At 34.7% G+C, this 21,048-nt stretch overlaps 2 protein-coding genes and 1 long non-coding RNA gene across 7 annotated transcripts; all 3 read left to right on the top strand.

The window, feature by feature from the left end:
- Positions 1-1,477: 1,477 nt before the first annotated feature.
- On the top strand, positions 1,478-3,317 carry LOC135847718 (uncharacterized). Its single transcript, XM_065367387.1, has 3 exons — positions 1,478-1,634; positions 1,749-2,009; positions 2,134-3,317. The coding sequence occupies exons 2-3, from the start codon at positions 1,799-1,801 to the stop codon at positions 3,120-3,122; spliced, it is 1,200 nt and encodes a 399-aa protein (XP_065223459.1). The 5' UTR covers positions 1,478-1,634; positions 1,749-1,798; the 3' UTR covers positions 3,123-3,317.
- A 3,008-nt stretch (positions 3,318-6,325) lies between these two features.
- Positions 6,326-9,668, top strand: LOC135847349 (uncharacterized). Of its 5 annotated transcripts, none has more exons than XM_065366818.1 (6): positions 6,326-6,484; positions 6,948-7,030; positions 7,814-7,893; positions 8,253-8,432; positions 8,522-8,899; positions 8,969-9,668. In XM_065366818.1, the coding sequence occupies exons 1-6, from the start codon at positions 6,432-6,434 to the stop codon at positions 9,503-9,505; spliced, it is 1,311 nt and encodes a 436-aa protein (XP_065222890.1). In that variant the 5' UTR covers positions 6,326-6,431; the 3' UTR covers positions 9,506-9,668. The 5 variants fall into 5 exon arrangements, 4 of the variants coding, with proteins under 4 accessions (XP_065222890.1, XP_065222889.1, XP_065222893.1 ...); XM_065366820.1 differs by adding an exon at positions 6,589-6,819 and having other exon boundaries at positions 6,372-6,484; positions 8,522-9,668; XR_010559154.1 differs by having other exon boundaries at positions 8,527-9,668.
- A 7,743-nt stretch (positions 9,669-17,411) lies between these two features.
- Positions 17,412-18,663, top strand: LOC135847066 (uncharacterized). Its single transcript, XR_010559081.1, has 3 exons — positions 17,412-17,572; positions 18,203-18,334; positions 18,471-18,663. It is a non-coding gene; the product is annotated as an uncharacterized LOC135847066 (long non-coding RNA).
- Positions 18,664-21,048: the final 2,385 nt, after the last annotated feature.

The following is a 21,048-nucleotide window of genomic DNA, read 5'->3' as shown; positions in this document are numbered from 1 at the left end:
AACCAGGATATTATCTATTTCTGACAATTTTTTCAAAATGTAAACCTTTTTGACAGTTTTGGTAAAAACCTGCCTTTTTGGCAATTTTGAAAAACGTGCCGAAAATTGTGATTTTCTGCCATAAAAAAGCTGCATTTTGGGAATGTTGGTAAAAAAAACTGTAATTTTTTAGCAATTTTTGAAAAAAAAAACAGAATTTTTCCACAGTTTTTAATTGGGGGGGGGGGGGATATTTTGTAATTTTGATATATTTTTTTGGAAATAAATGTATTGACTGATTGAAAAAAAAGAAAACAGAACCTTTTGACAATTTTGGCGAAAAGTAGAACTTTATGATAATTCACCCCTAAATGAGATTGTTTGACTACTTTGGCAAAAAATGGGATTTCTGGTCATTTTGACCAAAAAAACATGACTTTTTTGACAACTTCGGCAACATAAAACCAGGATCTATTTCGCAGATCTGTAAAGAAAACTGGTTATACACGTTTTAAGCAGTGCATGGAGCTGGAGCCTCTAGCAGATTTTTGTAACTTGAAATTTTCACAAAATTTCATAAAATGTAGTTGGAAATCCCAAATTTGCGCTTCACTCCAACTTAAACACGCTATTAAGTCGACTGCTGGTAAGTTAAAGTCATTATTTTGAGCTTCGGGCGACTTTTTTGAAAATTTTGGGAACCTTGAGTAGATTTTTTAAACTTGAAATCTCCACAACATTTCAATTTTCAATAAATGGAATTGGAAGACCGAAATTCACTCTGCACAGTACCTACGTGCTAAAGTTGATTTGGACAGATGTCTGGTGTCCAGAAGTTTTTATGCCAGTCCAGGTGCTTTTGAGTTTTGCGTTTTTAATTTGATAGCAATTTGATTGATACTGAGGGAAAATTGTTTGAAAACTCTTATAGGTACATGACTTGTTCTCTCTTCTACCTTGTTAATTGTTCAACCCTAATCATAAAATTTGTTTAAAAAAATTGTGTGAAGCAGATACGTGTTTATGGTTATATTTTGACCAAGTTCCATAATGATTTGGTAATTGGTTTCTTGATAGTGCTCATAGAAATTATTCGCATCGATTCGCTATGCAAAAAAGGACATTTATTTCAAAAAAATTAAAAATGCTCTTAGACTACCTTTTTTGAATTTTTAAAATTTTCAAAAATTCTCTCAATATCCCAAAAGGCCAAAACGAAAAACGAACTTAAGGTCTTTACATTTTCAGTTTTGGTTACAAGAGTATGGAGTATTCAGACGTATGCTCTTTCGATCTAGCTTGGTTTTGACGTTTCGGTTTCGTTCAAGTCGGAATGTGTGAGTTCAGAAGGTTCCCTGGTTAGTGTAATTGGAAAATCCAAGATACATTTTCAATTTTTATTTAAAAATTGAAATTTATAAAATTATTTTGAAAAAAAAATTGAAAAAAATAATTTAAAATTAAAATTTAATCATTTTCATACCCTGGCTACACTGATTCTTATAAACAACAATCATTTCTTATCAAATTAAACATCTGTTTCTTATCAGTTTGAAATAATCTGCAAGAACTTCACTTTTTTTTTCAAAATTTTAAGAGATTATACTGAATTGCGAATAATACAGCATTAAAATGGAACGTTAATTGATTTCAGCGTAAGTAGATAATTATAATATTCACGAAATTACGATACAAATATCAATATTTAGGACCAAGCTTCATCAAACACTCGATTTTGATTACTTCATAAACTCTGCCTTTCTGTTTAGTTGCCATCGTTTAGAATTTGTACCTTGAAGAAGAAAGATATCGCCGTAGAATGGATAAGTTTCAGAACTCTGACGAGAGTTCAAACGTAGTGCTGCTGCATTGTCGAAGCTTGAAACGACTGTTAGATACACTGCGTAAACCGAGCCCTCCAGGAGACGAGATTCTAGAAATATTAAAGAAGAATGTTCAGCTCTTGGTTGCATTCATTGAGCTAGAGACCCAGTCCCTAATTAATGGTATACCATTGAACCAGCTACAGAGTAAGTAAAGACTAAAGAGAGAACGTTCATGATATCTCTTATAAGATGACAGAACATCTCCTCAAGAAGTCACTCAATATATGTAAGTCCATACATAATAATTATGATAATTTGATTTTTGTAGATCACAAGAATCAAAACGAGAACGAAGTTCCGCATCCGTTAAGTGAACTGAATTCTTCGCCTTACAGAAAATCGGATTCACTCCCCAGCGATGAAAAGACCACAGAGGATGATGAAAAACCGTCAAAATCCATCTCTGATTTGAAAGTCGCCAGTGAACTTGCCGATACGATTAATCACGCTCTCCTCAATTTACCACCTCCCCCATGGCTAGCTTCAGTCGTGCAAAGTTCTACCTCAACTTCGAAGGAATCTATTTTACCATCCTCATCATGTTCGCGGCCTGAGGAAGCCAATGCTAACAAACCGAAGAAACGGATAAATTCTAGGTTAAAGCTGGATTTATTCTCACTTCCACTTCCTGAGAGAGCAGGACAACGGCCATATAAATTATTATTCTCATCTTCAGCTCCTCCTAAGACTAAAACTAAAAAAAAAAAACCAAAACAATATGTTGTGGATAAGCTGAAATTAAATAATGGTAGTGTTTCTCGTGTGGTATGTTTTGGTCGTACGCTACTGCTCGGTGATGGTTACGTTCATGGTGTTTGTAAACACGTTTCGAAAAAAATTGACCCCTTATTGTACAACAGTCCTTTATCGATTATGCAGCTTGAAACGGCAATCAGAAGGTTTCCACGATTGTCAGAAAGTGTTTGTTTATCTGTTGGTAATTACGAAGCTCTGCACGCATTAAATGTTAAGACAGTTCGTCGCCAGTATTGTCGTCTGTTGAAGACTTTGAGCGATCTGGGAGTACGCAGACTGCATGTTTTGCCTTTGATGAATGTTCCTGCTGGTTCGTTAATGAAGTGCAAGGAAGTAGCCGACATGATAGCGTCAGATTGGAGGGCTGCATTCTTCGGCGGTGATTATATTTTCGAACACGGTCTGAGATTTGTGAACAATAATTCTTCGCTGGTATTGCCTAAGCTATGGGATATGCTCAAGAATACGATTAAAGTACGATTGAGCAGCTATTACGAGTAATTACCCTTTTATATGTACCTATTTTCGAAGAAACTCAAAAATTGAGTACCTACCTACCTGTAATTCAAGAAATTGATATGTTATTAGTACGTAGGTATGCGTTTTAGTCAAGTTAATTTGAAGTAATTATTAATTATTATTTTTGAACAGTTGTTGCGTTTTTTCTATTTTGATAAAGTTTTTGTTGTGTGTTTATTTGTTATTTTTGTTGTTATGTAGTCCAAATCTTCGCAGATAAATGACTAAAACGGTACAATTTTTTTCTACCTAAAAAACATTTTAAAGCAAACTTGACAAAAAAAAAGTTGGCCCTATTCATAAAATGGCGTTCATTTTGATTGACTGGTCAGCTTTCCAACGTAGGATTCGCACGAAATTTTTGAACTGCACAAAGCTAGATCGAAAAAACATGCAAGAATTTATCACCAGCCAAAATTTCAAGCCCCAAAAGTGTATTTTTCGATTTCTAGTGCATTTTTAAAAATCAAATTTATACCAAAAATGAGAAAAAATTCAAAATGTTACCAAATTGACCTAGAAAGCTGAAATTGTGTGATATACCTCACTTTTGACCTGCCAAATCGAACTTAAGCACGCTATCAAATCGACTGCTGGTGGGTGTAAGTCATTTTGGAGCCTCCAGTAGATTTTGGAAACTTGAAATCTCCACAAAATTTCATCAGATGCAGCTGTAACTTGGAAATCCGAAATTCATTCTGTAAACTAATTTCAATACGCTCTGAAGTCAATCGCAATTGGATTTCAAGTCGTTTTAGAGCCTTCAGTGACTTTTTAGAAATTACTGAAGTCTGCAAGAGATTTTTCAATGCCCGAAATTTCCATAACATTTCACCAAACAGAGCTGGAAATCAAAATTCTTTCTGTACTCCAAAGTTAACATTAACACGCTGTCAAGTTGACTGCAGATGAATTCAAGTCAATTTGGAGACTCCAGTGACTTTTTGAAAATTCATAGAGCTTCCAGTAGATTTTTGAAACTTGCAATTTCCTCAACATTTTATCAAATGGAATTAGAAATCCGAAATTCACTCTAGGGCCAACGGGTCATTCCACCTCAATCCGACCAACGTTTTTGAGTCATGTCCTTCGAATTCACTCAACTTTTTTTTGCAATGTCTACCCACCCAATAAGTAAGAAACCCGCAATCAGTTTAGTCCCAGTCCCCTCTGGAGGCCGGTGGGGGGGGCTTCAATTATGTTCACGTTGTCTCGAGGTACTCAACTTCAGCAGCGCATTCCTCCAAAGCTGTGATACTTTGGTCAAAACTGATTTCACAGTTCGAAAGGGCATCGCATTTTGAACTTTTTAAGTATTTTGAGATTTTCAAAAGTTTAAAGTTGAACTTTCAAATTGAAAGTTCAAATTTTAAAATGGCGCTGTAAGTTGGAGCTCCCATTTAAAATTCTGAAAAAATTTCCATAAATGAACCTTTTGATGCTTTTTTGAGATATTCAATTTTCAAGATTGGGATCTTTTAATGGCGAGGGAGCCCCCTCCCCCAAATTTGGGCAAAACTTTCAAAAAAAAATCTGGGGCATGTGATATATCGACTTGTATGTTTTTGGTGACGCTGAACACGAATATGACGTTAGATTTTTGATTGGACTCCATCCACTGCCCCCAGCACCTTCCTAAATGGGGTAAAAGTTCAAAAAAGTGTTTTGTTCGTGCGACACATGAAATAGTATGTCTTTGGTAACGCTGAACACGAGTACGACGTCATGGGTGAGGTCAATTTGAAAAACTAAGGCTATATTCGTGTTCAGCGATATCGAAAACATACTGGGTATTTCATGTGCTACGCGAATGAAATCATTTTTTTTTTACTTTTACCCCCTACTGGGCAGGTGCTGGGGCCCGCGGATAGGGTCCAGTCAAAAATCTAACGTCATATTCGTGTTCAGCGTCACCAAAAACATAGGTATTAAGTATTTTTAACATTAATTCCAAGGTGGATTGCAGGCAATTTCAAACCGTTTTGGAGCTTTCAGCGGTTTTTTAGATACTTTTGATCTTCAAAAAATCCTACAAAATCTGTCCGAATTACTCGTAACTTTAGCACGTACTGTGCAGAGTGAATTTCGGCTTTCCAACTCCATTTGAAGACATTTTGTAAAAATTTCAATTTTTAACAATTTATGGAAGGTTTCAGTAAGTTTATTTCCAGAAAGTCGCTAGAGGATCAAAAACGACTTAAAATCTACCCGCAGTCGACTTAATGGAAAGTTTAAGTTGAAGTGCAGCATGAATTTTGGATTTCCAACTTAATTTGATGAAATTTTGTGGAAATGTCAAGTTTCAAAAATTCACTGGAGGCTCCAAAACGGCTCAAAACGGTTTGAAACCGTTTCCAATCGATTTGGCTGGTCGAAAATCGGGCACATCCCAAATTTCCACTTTATAGGTCAGTTTGGTAAAATTTTGATTTTTCCCTCTCATTTTTGGCATAGGTAAATTTGATTTTTAAAAATTCACCAAAAATCGACAAATGAATTTCAGCGCCTTAAATTTTTCCTGGTGGTAAATTTTGGGATTGTTTTTCGATTCCCCTCTATTCGGTTCAAAATTTCTTTGTCATTTGAGAGAGGCCTACTTGCTTTGCGAATGGTCCAACGTTATCTATTTACATTTTACTCGCACCAAACAATACCTACAATAAGAAACCCCAAAAAGCCTATGTCTTCAAAGGCAATTTCTGTGGTAAAAACAAATCAACGTTGAAAATTTTTGTTCGAAACATTCTCCCTTACCATCTTCCCCAGGTAGGTGGAGGTATTTCAATTCAAATCAATTCTTTATTGCGTACGTGGTCGTGGGCGCCTTTCTGCTTTATACTTACTCGTAATATCAGATACCTACCTATACTGATTGACCTTTCAAGTTTAAAAAATCTTCAATTTTAGAGCGATAAATCTGAAATGTTCATTAATTTTTTATCTTCACTAGAGATCGCAAATTTGTATGCCCAGGAGTTTCAATTTCAATTCCACTCCACCGTTAAATTTATCAAAGTATCTTTTATGATATTCATTTCGAAGAAGGGTAATGGAATATCGACTATCGTAATCAATGGCTACATGCTAAATACTCAGCTACCAGAGATTGAGGAAAATTTAGTAAGGTAGCATGAATTTATCTGTTGATTTGAAAAGATACATTATCTAAAATTTCTGATTAAATATTTATACTGGCAGATACACCCTAGATATGAGCTACCTATTTTATTTACATGATGCCAAAGTGAAAATTAAATTTTTTACCAGTTCAATTTTGCTTCGCATTCGTTGATGTTGAATTCTACAGCTTGTTTTTCGAGCCTGTTGCTGGATGCTTCAAAAAAGTAAGTAGGAATTTTTTCATATTTTTTGAGCATGGGGGGAGGAGGAGGAGAGACTGAAATTTTCCTAGCTTTTTTGGACACATTTTCCCAACTTTCTACCGCAGATCCTCTTCTCCGGGTCTCCGGGTTTTCAAGCTATTTAGCCAGAAGTTGTTCGAACAAATTTTGGAAGGATGGTTGGAAGCTAGAATGTTGAATAATTTGAAATTGTCAAAAACAATAATATGGCCTCAAATAGATGAAGTGTCCAAAATCATACCATTGATTAGCACGCCCACTGTGATCAACATATTTTCCAAATTTGAGCTTCCTAGGTCATTCCCATCACATTGAAGGTGCATATTACCTCCATCTTAAATTGCGCGTCTTTTGCAGGTTTCAACTTTACAGCCCTACTTTGATCTCTCTCCAGGGTCAAAAAAGTTTATTTTTGGGTTATTAAACGTGTTTTTTTGACTTTTAGGAAAGTCTGCAGCCCCTCCAAATTGAAAATGGCAATGGTGCACTGCTTTTTGTTTTTATTCGTGTTCAGAATTTTTTGTGCTGGTACGTATGAGCATGAACTTATTTAATATTCAAGTTAGTTTTCTTTCATGTAATTAGTACAGGATGCACAGAAATATCGTGACTTCGTGAGCCCCTAAAAAAGTTTTCAGCTACCTACCAAAATGTTTTGGTTGATCACATTGAATGATAATATAATGATAGCAGATGATTGGTTCTTAGACTGAGGTGATAACATTCCACCAATCATATGTAGTGGGGACTAGGGACTCCAAGTTACCCACCTAGATGGGATGGGAACTTATGCTCAGGCTCTGGCTACACTGATCTGTATCAGTGACCTCTGGTGGATTAGTTCCACTCAGAGGTAGCCGGAGCCGCAGATGCCTGCCTCTTAGCAGTTGGTTTTATCCTTTATTAGACATAGCACCTTTTACGCTGGGTGCATGCTCTTAGAATCCAACGCTCAGCAGAATTGCATCATATACTGTATCAGTCAGCTGTATGACAGCTGACACTTGTTGTGCACTACTAGCAATATACCATTTATATAAGCAGTACTTTTGTGTCTCCTTATTGGTATGTTGGTAGAGTCACACATTGGTTGGGTGAAGACATACGACATAGACCACCCTTTGTCCGTTAAGTCCCCGATTCTAGTGGTACCCTGTTGGGGGTTACGACGTAGAGGAAACCCAGGGAGGGAAAAGTCTTCTATCCCCCCAACATATATGCATCCATTTCACGTTGCCAACCTATATTTTTAATAAAAAACTTTCTTTAAGGTGTACACAAATTATTCATGAATATTACATTATTCTTTAGGTACTACAAATGTCGTGGGAAATGATGAAGAATTGTTCAAGAGCCGAGGCAATGCTGAATTATCTCAAATAGTACAATCGGTATGGAATATGTATAATTATCTTCTTACCTATTAGATAAGCGTTTTACTTCATGTCCCAGAGATAAAAAATCTAAATTCCATTGAACTTTCAAAAAAAAAAAAAAAACTTAAAAGGGTCAAGGATGGTTAAAGATTTTTTTAAGCTTATTTTTTAATCTATAAGAAAGTTTGTGTTTATTTTTAATGGTACAGAAATCTACTCCATTCTGAAGGTACTTACCTACCATAACATTGTAGGTAGGTACCAAGCCGAATGGCACATTCTGTTCAATAAAACATTTAATTTTCAACCTGAATGATAAAATTCGAACAAATTTATGTAAGTAGGCATGTAATTATTTCCATTGAATTTTTCAGATTCAACTTGAATGTTTCAATAAAATTGTAAAAAGGTGTGAACTTGACGATGAAAAAAAGTATATATTAGAGATGGCCATGGAAACCGCTACTACGGAAATAGTTATGGAAATTTCAAATAAATTTTCTTCTCTAAATAGCTCCTTTTCAAATAAATTTTCTTCTCTAAATAGCTTCTATGTGAGTACCTACGATTCATTTCTTTTACCCACATACCTACTTAGCTAATATGTACCATTGTACCTATTATTGAATTTTAATTGTTTCAGAATAGAGTAATGAACTACTCAAAACGAATATCATGTGGAAAAAAGTTAAGGCATGAAATAGAAATGTTTAAACTTGACGCACTCTGTATTGAAAATATTCTTCAAGTAATAGGCAACGTGCATCCGACCTTACAGAAATTGGTAACTGACAGATATAATAATCTGATAACCTGTATGAGCTCCTTCAATTCATACGCAAGTTCGAAAAAATATGAAAAAAATGATAAGGGCGACATCACGAAGACTAGCTTCGATGAAACTCATTTTAAAAACGGCTGGAATATGTTGAAAACTTTGAACCTGGAAGTTCCAAAGGTCCTTAGTGATAGTGAAACACGGACGAAGTTAATGACATCAACTGAACTAAAAATAAACAATGTAATAGATGCATTTATTGGTCTGTACAAATTAAAATCAAATGAAAATGAGGTAAGGAAAATGTTTCAGAAGCAAGAACATCTCTGGAAAGAACTCACACATGATTTAAAACATTTAGTGGCTACCAACATGAGCACTGAATTAATACCGCTATACGAAATCGATAAGATCTTTGTACCAGATAAAGAGAAGATACATATAGACAAAATGGATTACATCTATGGATTGGTAATAAGCCGCCAAATTGCGAACACTCTATCATCAACCGTATTAGACCAAAAGGTCAAGGAATGTTTGGGAGTTTTCCATTTCTCTTACTCTTGGAATATTAAACCCACATTACTGGTGTTACAACAGCGCTGGAATCTGGACAAGTACAAATGTATTCACATTTTCTGCCACGAGTTCAGCAAATTACATCAAGCTGTAAGCAGTGACTTGCACAGCCAGCCGAATATATTGGATGCCCCAGCTGAGTGCGATCCATCTGACCATGAATTTGAAGACTATATAACACGTGTTTGTGGCACATGTCACCGTGAACATGCGATTCTCGTCTCTCAAATCCTGACTGGTGTAGTAAAGATTAAGTACCCAAAGACATAGACAGGTCCTACGACTCCACCATCTCCACCAACTTCACCTTAAGAATGAAGATTGTAGTAAATATACCTAAACGTACTGATCTTAATTTAAGTATAGTAGATAACTTAATTACATATTTATTTTACTGAGTGATTGAATGCAATACATTTTCAACTTATTTTTACATGGATATACTTAATATGTTGGTATGTATATTTTCTTTGCGCCAGGAGTCATTTCGCGGAATTTGTGTGACGCAAAAGCAGCTATGCAACTCCAAATACAAATTAAAAATCACATTTTCTTTGATAACGATTTGGACGATTCTGATTGGCTGCTACCAGACAATCATATGCGCTTTCCTAATACAGCCAACTAAAACGCCAACTTGTACTCCATTATACTGCCATTTTTTTTATTGAAAAAAATCCAAGTTTTAATGTGACCAAATGGGCTTGAATAAACAAGCTAAAAATTTCAAACCTTCAAGTTTTACTGAGATCTGAGATTCACTCTACAGCTTCCCAATTACGTACTTAGGTACTTAGGTACTTTCAATTTTTTAAATCTTATTTAGGGTTCAGAACTACCCTTCAACCTTCAAAAGCCGAAACAATTTGAAAAATTGCATGTGGTACCAGTTCCAATAATGCCTCAATATTAAAGAGTTGGGAACACCTCAAATTATTTTTAAACGCAATTTTTTTGTTTTTTTTTTAAAAAACTATTTTTGAAAAAAAAAGTGAAAATGACCCTGCACCTTGTTCAGAAAAATTTACTGAAAATTGTTCTAGTTTCAGTATTTTCATCAGCAACCAATTCGTTTTCAGCAGTTCTGACCTTGAACTCGAAAGACGCCAAAAAATTATCGGAATCAGGAATTGAGATCAGAGAGTTTCGAAGTTTATTAGGTTCAAGAGATCGGGTTCTGTTTTGGATCAGGTTTATTAAAATAATATAGTCGGTATCTTTTGAGGCCAGTTGACGAATTAATCAATTCTGCAAGGAGTCCAATTGCTCAAAATGTCTACGTAAGGGTTTATTCGATGGGAGGAATCAGATTTCAATGATATTTCCCAGTTGACCACATGCTAGCAAAAAGCTAGCGTTTTATTCGCGTTTTGATAAGTTGCTAGCAATTTACTCGCTTTTTGTGGCCAGCAATAATTGTCTCGCTAAAAGTAAGCGATTTTCTTGCAGTTTTTCGCTAGCAAATTCAATTCTAGCAATTTTCGAGCTGTTTTCCAGCGACTCTCAGCTAGCTTTTACTTCACTTTAACTTGCTCGCCTTATGCTAGCGTATTACTGGCGGATACTTGCTCGCAATTCTATGCTAGGACAGTTCAAGCAATTTTCTCGCATATCTCAGCTAGCTTTTACTTCACTTCATACATGCTCGCCTGATGCTAGCGTATTACTGATGGATATTTGCTTGCAATTCTATGCCAAGAAAGTTCAAGCAATATTCTCGCATATCTCAGCTAGCTTTTGCCTCACTCTATACCTGCTCGCTTAATGCCAGCGTATCACTGACTAATATGTACCATTGTACCTGCTCACAGATGATAGGAAACTTCAGGTAATATTCTTGCATCTCTGAGCTAGCATTTACTTAGCCATCTGGCTCTAGAAAAATGTAAGCATATCTCTAGTTTCTGCATCTGGTGACTTGGCGTTTTTTTTGTAGTCAAATGATAGGAACGTGCTACCAGATCTTATACGCATTTCTCACCAATAAACCTTTTTCTGCGTTATTTATTGTAGCAAAATGCGAGCAGGTATCTTTTACATCCCTCAGCGCGCATACAAAAATCATTAAAAATATTCCTGCATATGACAATAGGAGTAATTGCACCCCCCCCCCCCGCCGATCTTCCGGGGCAACTTTTTTCTTAAAGGGGACAACAAAATTTCATCAAATGGACATGGAAAGCTGTAATTTACTCTACACTCCAATTTTAACACCCTCTGAAGACGACTTCAGGTGGGTTCAAGTCATTTTAGAGCCTCCAGTAGGCTTTTGAAACTTTAAATTCCCACAACATTAATTTATCAATTGGAGTTGGCAAGCTGAAATTTACTTCGCAGGTTTCAAATGGTTTTGAAGCTTCCAGCTACTTTAAGGAAATTCCAATTTTCCAAAACACGCCATACAACCTTCGAAAAGTCGCTGGAGGCTCCAAAACGACTTGAAATCCACAAGCAGTCGACTTCGTAGCGTATTAAAATTAGTTTGCAGAATGAATTTCGACTCTCCATCTCAGTTTGATGAAATTTTGTGAAAATTTAAAGTTTCAAAAATCTGCTGGAGGCTTCAGGAATTTTCAAAGAGTCGCTGGAGGCTCTAAAACGACTTGAAATTCACCTGCAGTACTTCGTAGCGTATTGAAATTAGTTTTCAGAATAAATTTGAGCTTTACAACTTCAATTTGAGTTTCAAAAATCTGATGGAGGCTCCAGAACTGCTCAAAACAAGTTGAAACCGTTTCCCATCGATTTGGCATGTCGAAAATAGGGTATATCCCAAATTTCAGGTTTCTTGGTCAATTTGGTAAAATTTTGATTTTTTCTCACATTTTGGCCAAAATTTGATTTTTGAAAATTCACCAAAAATCGAAAAAGGTACTTTACCACTTGAAATTTTGACAGGTGATGAATTTTTGCATGATCTTTCGATCTACGTTTGTGAGGTTTGAAAATTTTCGTGCACGTCCTACGAGTATGTTGAAACGCAAAATCTGCGATTTCGGCTGACCTTTCAATCAAAATGGCCGCCATTTTGTAAGTAAGGCCAATTTTTTTCAGCAAGTTTGCTTTAAAATGTTCCTTAGGATGTCCGCTTTAAGGAAAAAGTTGTCCCGGAGGATCGGCGGGGGTGCAATTACTCCCATTGCCGTGGACTAAAATGTTGTTCAAATGTTTTTGAAATTTTTAATTTTGATGGTTTGTTTGATACTTCATTTTCAAATTTTAAATTTTGACAATTTTTCTATTTCAAAAAAAACGTCATTTTTTATTTAATAAAGAGATTTTTCAACCTAAGCGCTAGCATAATGCTAGCGAATTGCTAGCGTCGATCTCTCTCATGGTATAGTTTGCTACTCTTAGATAAAGTGTGTCATCAAGTTGAATATAAGCTCAAGGTGGTATCTTGTTGAAAAGTAAGAAGAGTGACATCACTCTTCTTATACTGTCCCAAGATGCTAGCGTTATGCTAGCTCTGAGCTGGGACAGTCGCCTAATTTTTGGAATTTCCTGGAAAACTACCACCTGTTAAAGGTAAACACCCAGAATTTTTAAAAATTAACTAATAGTAATTATTTTACTGATCAAAGTTTTTCTACGCTAGCAAAATGCTAGCTTCTTGCTAGCATAATTTGCGCTAGCGTAAATGGTGCCGGAATATGAGACACTTTTTGCAAAAATTGCTAGCAAATCAGTCGCGATTTAGTCGCATGTACGTAGCAGAATGCAGAGCAAAGTGCCAACAAAATGCTAGCTTTTTGCTAGCTTTGTGCCAGCTACGTGCTAGCTATTTGTGCGCAATTCTGCTACTCTAATGTGACCTAATCGCAACTGATTTGCTAGCATTTTTTTAAAAAAGTGTCTCAAATTCCGGCACCATTTACGCTAGCACAAAATTTGCTAGCATTTGGTCAACTGGGTTTCATCATTGGATCAATATGTATTTAACAGTAAACGGCTTTATTTATCTAGTGGAAGCTATTTTCACTCAATTTCAACATGCTGATCACAAATTTTACTTTTTCTTGTAACTTATTGGTAAGTTGTTGTTTATTTACGCTAGATCAACTTTGAGTAGTTTTTGTTTCTCAAAAAAACAGCCTGTTATTATATTATTTTGCCTCAATAAAAATGGTTGCAAAGTTGAAATGCAAAACTATTTGAAATGATAATATATGGCAAGCTATATCCTAAAATTAAAAATATCATTTCTTCAAACCAGCATGGTTTTGTTGAGGGTAGGCCAGTCAACACAAATCTTATCAACTTTGTTGAGTTTTGTCTTAGCTCCCTTGATGGCGGTGGTCAAGTGGATGCAATATATAGGTACCTACCGATTTTAAAAAAGCATTTGATAGTGTTAACCATAGAATTCTAATACAAAAACTTGGTAAACTTGGTTTCTTTCACAATTTGTGTAGTTTGTTCTGGCCTTATCAGAATGGAAGGGTGCAATAGGTATGTGTCTTATAAAAACAAAATATTCAATATATTATACCCCTGTCCATCTGGTGTCCCTCAGGGTTCAAACTTGTGTCCCTTATTTTTTCTATTTGTAAATTACCTACCATCTGTGCTGGAAAATTCAGAGAGCCTGATCTTTGCTGATGATGCAAAAATATGTAAGAAAATTCAAACTGTAAAGGATAGCCAAGAACTTCAGACAGAGTTAGATAGGTTTGTTGAATGGAGCATTGAAAACAAACTTCCCTTGAATGTTTTTAAATGTGTGACAATTACATTTACTAAAAAAAATATATCGTTACCTTAATGCCAAATCCGAGTATGTCCATCCAAAAAAAAACATCGTCGTTTTGCGTCACTGATAAGACTCTGGGAAGCCCTGAATTGAAAAATTTGCATCTGAGTACAGTTAAAATGCACCACCGAAGATGCACGAAGCTGACTGATGTTCAATCAGAACCCAACGAACCCTTCCGAGCATATCCGAACCTTATCAGTGATGCGTAAAATCGTACTTTTTTTGTATGGACATACTCGGATTTGGCATTAAGGTAACGATATTATAGGATGCGCATACACAGTCAATGGGGAAGAACTTTCTCACTTAACAAATAACAACAGTTTGAGACCTGGGTGTAATTCTTGATGTGGGGCTAACCTTCAAGTATCATGTCAATACTGTGTTAGTCAACGCTAGAAGGATGGCTTATTTTGTGGTCAGAAATTCTGTGCACTTCAAGAGGATAAGTACGTTTAAAATTTTATATTTCTCATACCGACAGGTGGGGTCGCTTTGATTTCGCGAGGTGACTTTGATAGTGCTTATTTTTTTGCACGTTTTGATCTATGGAGCGAGTAAAACGTTGAATTACATTTTTTTCCCAAGCGAAGTGATTACTCTGATGTTGAATTCATACGATACCGGTGATAATTTCCTAAATAAATATTTTTTACCGCATTTTTTATCACATTTTCTAAAAACGCTACATTTCTGAAATTTTCAACTACTCAAATTAAGTTGATGTTCTAATATATTCAGGTAAGTGATAGAACATTGGCTGATAGCTTATCATAAAGGTACACTCCTCGGAAACTTTCACCGAAAATTTCAAGTTTCTAGGTTGAGGTGCCTCCGATCCTTGGCCCATTGTTCTCCAGTGGGATGTTATTGATTTTTCATTTTTGAGGCTAAAAATTTAGGTTTTGAGACTAAAGTGAAAATCAATGCCATTTTCGGATTCAGGGTGAAATTTCATCCCATTTTGATAGGTTGCAAAGGTATTTTATTGAATATCTAAAAATTTTGTTAAAAAAATTAATTTTATAAAAAATTGAGGAAATACAGGGGCTTTTATCACTTTTTCAATAATATGAGGACTTCCTCTCGGCCAAAGTTGATGAAATTTTGTATGGTAGGTCTAAAGGTGGTGAGAAATCATTTTTTGAAAAAAAAAGTACCCCTATCAAAGTGACCCCATCTTGTGGGTGACTTTGATACGGCCTTTGAGGGCAATTTTGAGGCACAAAACAAAAAAACAAAAAAAAAAACTAAAAGGTCATTTGGTGTGTTTTGACGTACTTTACACACTGAGTGGTGCAATTTTTTCGAAAACATCTTTCTACGCCGCACAGAACAGAAAACATTTTTTTTTTATCAAAGCGACCCCGCCTGACGATACATAAGGTCAATCCTTGAGTTTGGAATACTATAGTCTGGTTTTCTCATACCAAAAAATTTATAAAACAACTTTAAAAAATTCAAAACAGATTTCTAGAATACCTATAGATATTTGAAGACTTTTGAATATTATCCTCATGACTTGACTCAAAAAGAACTTTTAGATGGATTTGAAATCGACTCGTTAGAAAAAAGAAGAGAAATAATCGCACTGATGTTCCTGTATGATGTTATCCATGCTAATATAAATAACAGCCTTTTGGGAAAAATTAATTTCTGGGCCCCAAAAATCCATTCTAGACAGAAAAAAACATTCTCCTTGAGCAATTACCATACATCTAGGATGAAGGTGTCTCCTATGAACAACATCATGGGCATCTCAGATGCTTTTCTCTGTAGATGTGCAGATGCTGACATTTTTAGTATGGGCAGGTTGTCGTTCAGGCGTGTGGTGAGGGGGCATGGGAATATCCTGTTTAGCAGATTTGGGTTACCCCCCTCCCCCTCCCCCAAATGCTAAATTATAGGTTACAATGGATTGGAATAGTCCAAAATAAGCAATTTTTCTTGTCTGAGTTGAAGTGATATGGCGTAGTTGTGTCATGATATACACTGTTGTAGAGAGGCGACTTGCAAGTTCCAGAATCTTCAAAGAAAATAATCTTGCCCTCGTATTTTGAAACTAATCAGCAGTAGAAGTCGTTTATCATGGTAAGAACCCCCCCCCCACCCGGTGAAATTTTTCAGATCACAACCTCGCCCTTAACGTATTCAAAAGAGATTTAAAATTTCCATCTTTGATAGTTCCAATTTTATTTCCAACTTGAAGAGATTGGCAAAACGTACATTTCCAGTTTTTCACCTTTTTTGTGGGTAAGTTCTTTGAACAAATATGTAGATATCAATATGTATCTCTCAAACATATGAAAAACTCTTTATAACTATTATCGAAAAAATTGAATCATCCAATTTTTAGAAAATGGGGAAGGGGGGTCGCTTTCAAAAACATATAAAACGATACGTCACATTTCTTTTTTTAAATTTTTAAATCATAGATCCAAAATTGAGCTTTCAAAAAATAGGTACTAGGTAGCTCAACTCTGAAGTTTCGAAATTTTTAGTGGATAGTTTTTGAAACTCATTTTTTTGAGGCACCTTTAAAACGCCATGTGTCAGATGGTTTTCCTTAAAGAAATCTACAAATTAAAACATTTTGAGCAAGATCTGAGCACCTTAAGCCCTAAATTGGGCTGATTTGACGTGGAATGGTCCTTAGATAATTTACGTCGTGAGTTTTCATGGTCATTTTTTTCGAATTAAATTAGATTATTTTTTTTACAAAAATGAACTACTCACTGCCATATTTTGAAATAAATTTTATTCAAAATTGTCGAATCGATTTTCAAATTTATTGTTCAGCATTGTGAATACAAAGTTTTTAAATTTATATAGCGTTATAATAGCATTCAAAATTTGATTTTTCACAAAGAAACGTGAGTTTCGAATTCTTCAAGGCTGTTAACTAGATTAAATTTGAAACTGATCCAAACATACCGATATATCTCAATTTCGAGAATTTTGCAATTACCTGGGTTTTTTTGTATACCCTTCACGTGAATTGTACAACTGTAGGTAGGTACTTAATAATAATGTATTCATTATCTATACACCTATTAACCTTTGCTTTCATATGCACATCTGACGATTTTTTTTTCAAAAAGAATGAGAAAGTCAGCCGGAAATCCCACTTTTACATTAAAGTCGCAAAACATTCGCGAGAGATAAAAAAATTTGTTGGGAATACCACTTTTATAATATGTGCTAATTAACATTATATAAAACACCTACTACATATATACGAAGGTATAAATTATGTATTAGATAAGAAATACAGCCAAACAAGAAAAAAGTTGGCCAATAACCTTGTTATCTTAGTTCAAAATTCTCAGAATCAAATTCCAGATCGTGAATTTATGTAAACAAACAAACAGCTACGACAAAATAATGACGCTCGCAATTGCACGTACGATGGCATCCCCGATTAGTGGTATATAATGTGAGACGATCTAGCAAGTAGCATCATTAGTCGTCCACTGTGCTTAAACCTGTTCGGTTAATACTAATTTTTGATAATTTTAAACTCTTACGTTTAACTACCTACTATTTTGAAATCATGAAGCCAATCGTTGCTATTTACTTCGGTGAGTTTTTATAGTGATTTTTAATAATTCTATAACTAACTTTGCTTATAAATTAAAGTATTTTAAATATTTTTTTTACTGATTTTTTTTTTTTTTTTTTTAAATGATTAAAAATGTGCTTGATCATATAAATTGGATGAATTTTTTGATAAATATTTTGAGGTAGGATTTAGATCAACTTATTGAGAATTAATGCAATAGATCGTCTTTTCTACCAAAATTTTGAAATGATCACATTCGTTGAAATTTTCTGATATATGTATTACATTTTCATTTTGGTTGTTTAGCATGTTTTTGAGCAATTTTTTTTCAATTTTTAATTTTATTCGGTCTGAAAAAATCGAAATTCGTCGAAGCATTGGCCAACAATATTTTGGAAATTTTTCGGCAAAATTTTCTACTCTCATCACTCGATTCAATGCAATAATTTAAAGAATAAATTCGATACAGAATGTAATCAAAAAGCTCGATACATTTACTTATTTTTATCGTGTTTTGTGAAAATTTCGAATTCATACAAGAATTAATTTAGGTACTCTGTTTATGCGTTAAAATATTACTTTCGATTAAATATATCATGGAGGAAAATGATTACGTCATTATCTAATTTGTTTTTTGCACAAATTCCAGCTCTTGTAGCTCTCTGCGTCGTCTTCAGCTTTGCTGAAGCTACCATTTGCGCCAGAGATCGTCGTTCCGGTGGTCCCCAAAACTTCGCTAACATTGCTGCGATGAATGCTGAAAACGCTCGAGGTGGACAATGTGAGTGTTTCTTTTTTTTCAATCGTACATATAATTGAAATACTGAATTTGAATTTTTCCAACTAAAAAATATTTCCGATTATTATTATTTTTTTTTCAAATATATTTATTTCTAATGAATCATTCTTTTTCGCAGATGACTGGGTGCACAATGGAGCTTGCTAAATACCGTTGAAAACCATCCGTCATGTCATCAGTTATCAGTTACCATTATCAGCAAGTAAAAAATAAACAATGTGAAAAAATACGTAGATTAAAAAACTAAATCGATAGAAACTTTGTAGCATATGTAAAATCAAAATAATAATAAATCCATTTCTTCAAATTAATCCGCATTCAAATTTTAATACCTATTTTAATATACCGTTCTAATGCGAAGAAGGTATCTAATCTTCTAAATTTTCAGTTTCAAAGTGTTTATTATTACCTAATGCTATTTCTGCGATAACTCGACTTATTACATAATTCTCAAAATTCTTCAGCATTCATTTGAAAAAAGAAGAAAAAAAATCTTAGAGTCTACGAAAACCTCGAAAATGAAAAAACTTGAAATTAAATATTATGATGAGCATAATCATTTCTAAAATTATTTTATATAGTTCTCATAACTATCCAACGTTCGAAAAAGATTCGACGCATAAATTCCAAAAATTGTCACTCGAGAAATTGTCGTAAAAATTGATACCGTTGAGTAGTTATGGTACGAAAAAAGAAAATAAAAGAAGAAAACGAAAGTTCAACATTTGATTATTATGCTGAAAATCTTGCATAAAATGTCATAACTTGAAAATTTTTCATATTTTCCCCCCCTCAATTGTTTCATAGAAGGAAATGAGAAATTTAATGCCTCAAAACACAGTTTTTCATCCCTCTTTTCTCCGATAACTTTGACAATTCACATGAAAGAATGTTCACATCGCGGCTAAATTACGTAGAATGCATCAAGGTCAAGTGATTGCAATTGCATTGACGTCATGACGTGAGAATTTTTTAATATTAGGTATAATTTTTTGGTGGGGAGGGGAGTGGCGGGGAGGCAGGAACCTTGGCCAAAATTGGGGCTTTTGAGTCCTTCAGAGAAAGAACAGTAGTAAAAATATCACTTTAAAAATCAATTTGTTTAAAAATGGTTAAACGTGTTCCTTACCCCAATTTATAGAAACTTCCAAACAGAGCCATTCAAAACTTTTATTTCTATCATGAAAAGTTGAGCTTTCACGCTGAAACTTCAACTGCAAGCTTTTCAAAATTTAATCACCGATTTTGGACTTCTGATCTATTCGCTTGGATCTCGAGCACTCGACAAGTTTCGAGATACAAGTCTTGAAATTTTGACTATCTCACAAGAAATCGTCGAGCCCCTGCCCGGCCTCCTCCCCCCTTTAACAATCTACTGCAGGGCTACTACGAGAGAATCCGAAAAAATTAAAGCGCGTTATTGGAGGATTTGACTTCATTGTTGGTTCAAGTTCGCCCTAAATAAGGTAAATCTGGCAGCCTTTCATGAAATGGTGTTAATAAAATTGCATACTTGATTCGCCGTAAATACGAAATCCAACGTTTTAATATATCGTTAGCTAAAGAAACCATGCATTCAACGCAATCATCTGTCCTCGAATCGCGTATCACGAACCACATCCAATTCTGGCGATTTGAATCACTTTGAATCGCCAATCTAGAGAGTCATTTGTAAAATGATTCGAATCACGAATTGCAAATCATGTCAATTTTTCGAACTGTGAGTCGCATTTTTGGAAAAAAAATCACTGGCTTCGCGTCGTCCTCTCGTTGCTTTTTTCTGTCATTTTTTTTTCGAATTCGTACATAAAATCATTACACCAAATTTATTCAATGAAAATTGAAGTTCGATAAGAAATTAAAAAAATCTATTCTTCACCAAATTTATTCAATGAAAATTGAAGTTCGATAAGAAATTAAAAAAATCTATTCTTATCAGGTAAAAAAAGGTTCGAAAATGGAGTTGAAAGGGGGAAAAATGTATCGTATCGTTGATATTTTCAAATCGCGAATCACGAATCACCGCTTCCTAATTTTAGAATCAATTTTCGAATTTATTGGTCAATATTGTGAATTTGGAGTTTTTAAATTTATAGCATCGGACTGGGGTTCAAAATTTGATTTTTTTTCATGAAGAGATGTGAGGTTCAAATTTTTTAAAGCTATTAACTTCGTCAAGACGGATCTAGAAATACCAATATCTCAATTTAAAAAAATTTTGTTATCACTTAGGTAAGGGTGAAGTCGCCCAAAACCGACCACTTTTTGTAAAACCGCCACCAATCGAAGACTATTTCACTTCAAAACGTGGTAAATGGCTTAAAATGTAGGTTGAACCTTCACCTAACTCATATCAAAATTTTGGCTTAAATGAATAATCCTTAATATGTTTTTTGAATTTTTTTCTGAAACAACTTAAAAACGATTTTTCAAAATTTGGTATCCTAATCCCGACCACATTTGAAAGTGCAGCAACCAATAAAATACTATTTCACATGAAAATACAGTAAATGTCTTAAAAGATAGATTGAACCTTCCCCCAACTCATATTAAAATTTTGGGGTTATAGAATAATTCTTTATGGCTTTTTGTCATTTTCTTCCAAGGCACCTCCAAAATGACTGTTTGAATTTGGTACCCTAATCCCGACCACCCTGAATTTACATGATCTTATGAGTAGTCAGGATAGGAGACCC

The sequence above is a fragment of the Planococcus citri genome, chromosome 5, assembly GCF_950023065.1.
Source record: "Planococcus citri chromosome 5, ihPlaCitr1.1, whole genome shotgun sequence".
In the NCBI taxonomy this organism is placed as follows: Eukaryota; Metazoa; Arthropoda; class Insecta; order Hemiptera; family Pseudococcidae; genus Planococcus; species Planococcus citri.
Note: the sequence above shows the minus strand (reverse complement) of the source record. Positions and strands in the feature narration are given on the sequence as shown.

Coding starts and splice junctions, on each gene's coding strand:
- LOC135847718 (XM_065367387.1), top strand. CDS start 1,799: ATGGATAAGTTTCAGAACTCTGACGAGAGTTCAAACGTAGTGCTGCTG. Junction 2,010..2,133: donor ACCATTGAACCAGCTACAGA/GTAAGTAAAGAC, acceptor TGATTTTTGTAG/ATCACAAGAATCAAAACGAG.
- LOC135847349 (XM_065366817.1), top strand. CDS start 6,432: ATGTTGAATTCTACAGCTTGTTTTTCGAGCCTGTTGCTGGATGCTTCA. Junction 7,894..8,252: donor TATCTCAAATAGTACAATCG/GTATGGAATATG, acceptor TGAATTTTTCAG/ATTCAACTTGAATGTTTCAA. Junction 8,433..8,521: donor CTTCTCTAAATAGCTTCTAT/GTGAGTACCTAC, acceptor TAATTGTTTCAG/AATAGAGTAATGAACTACTC.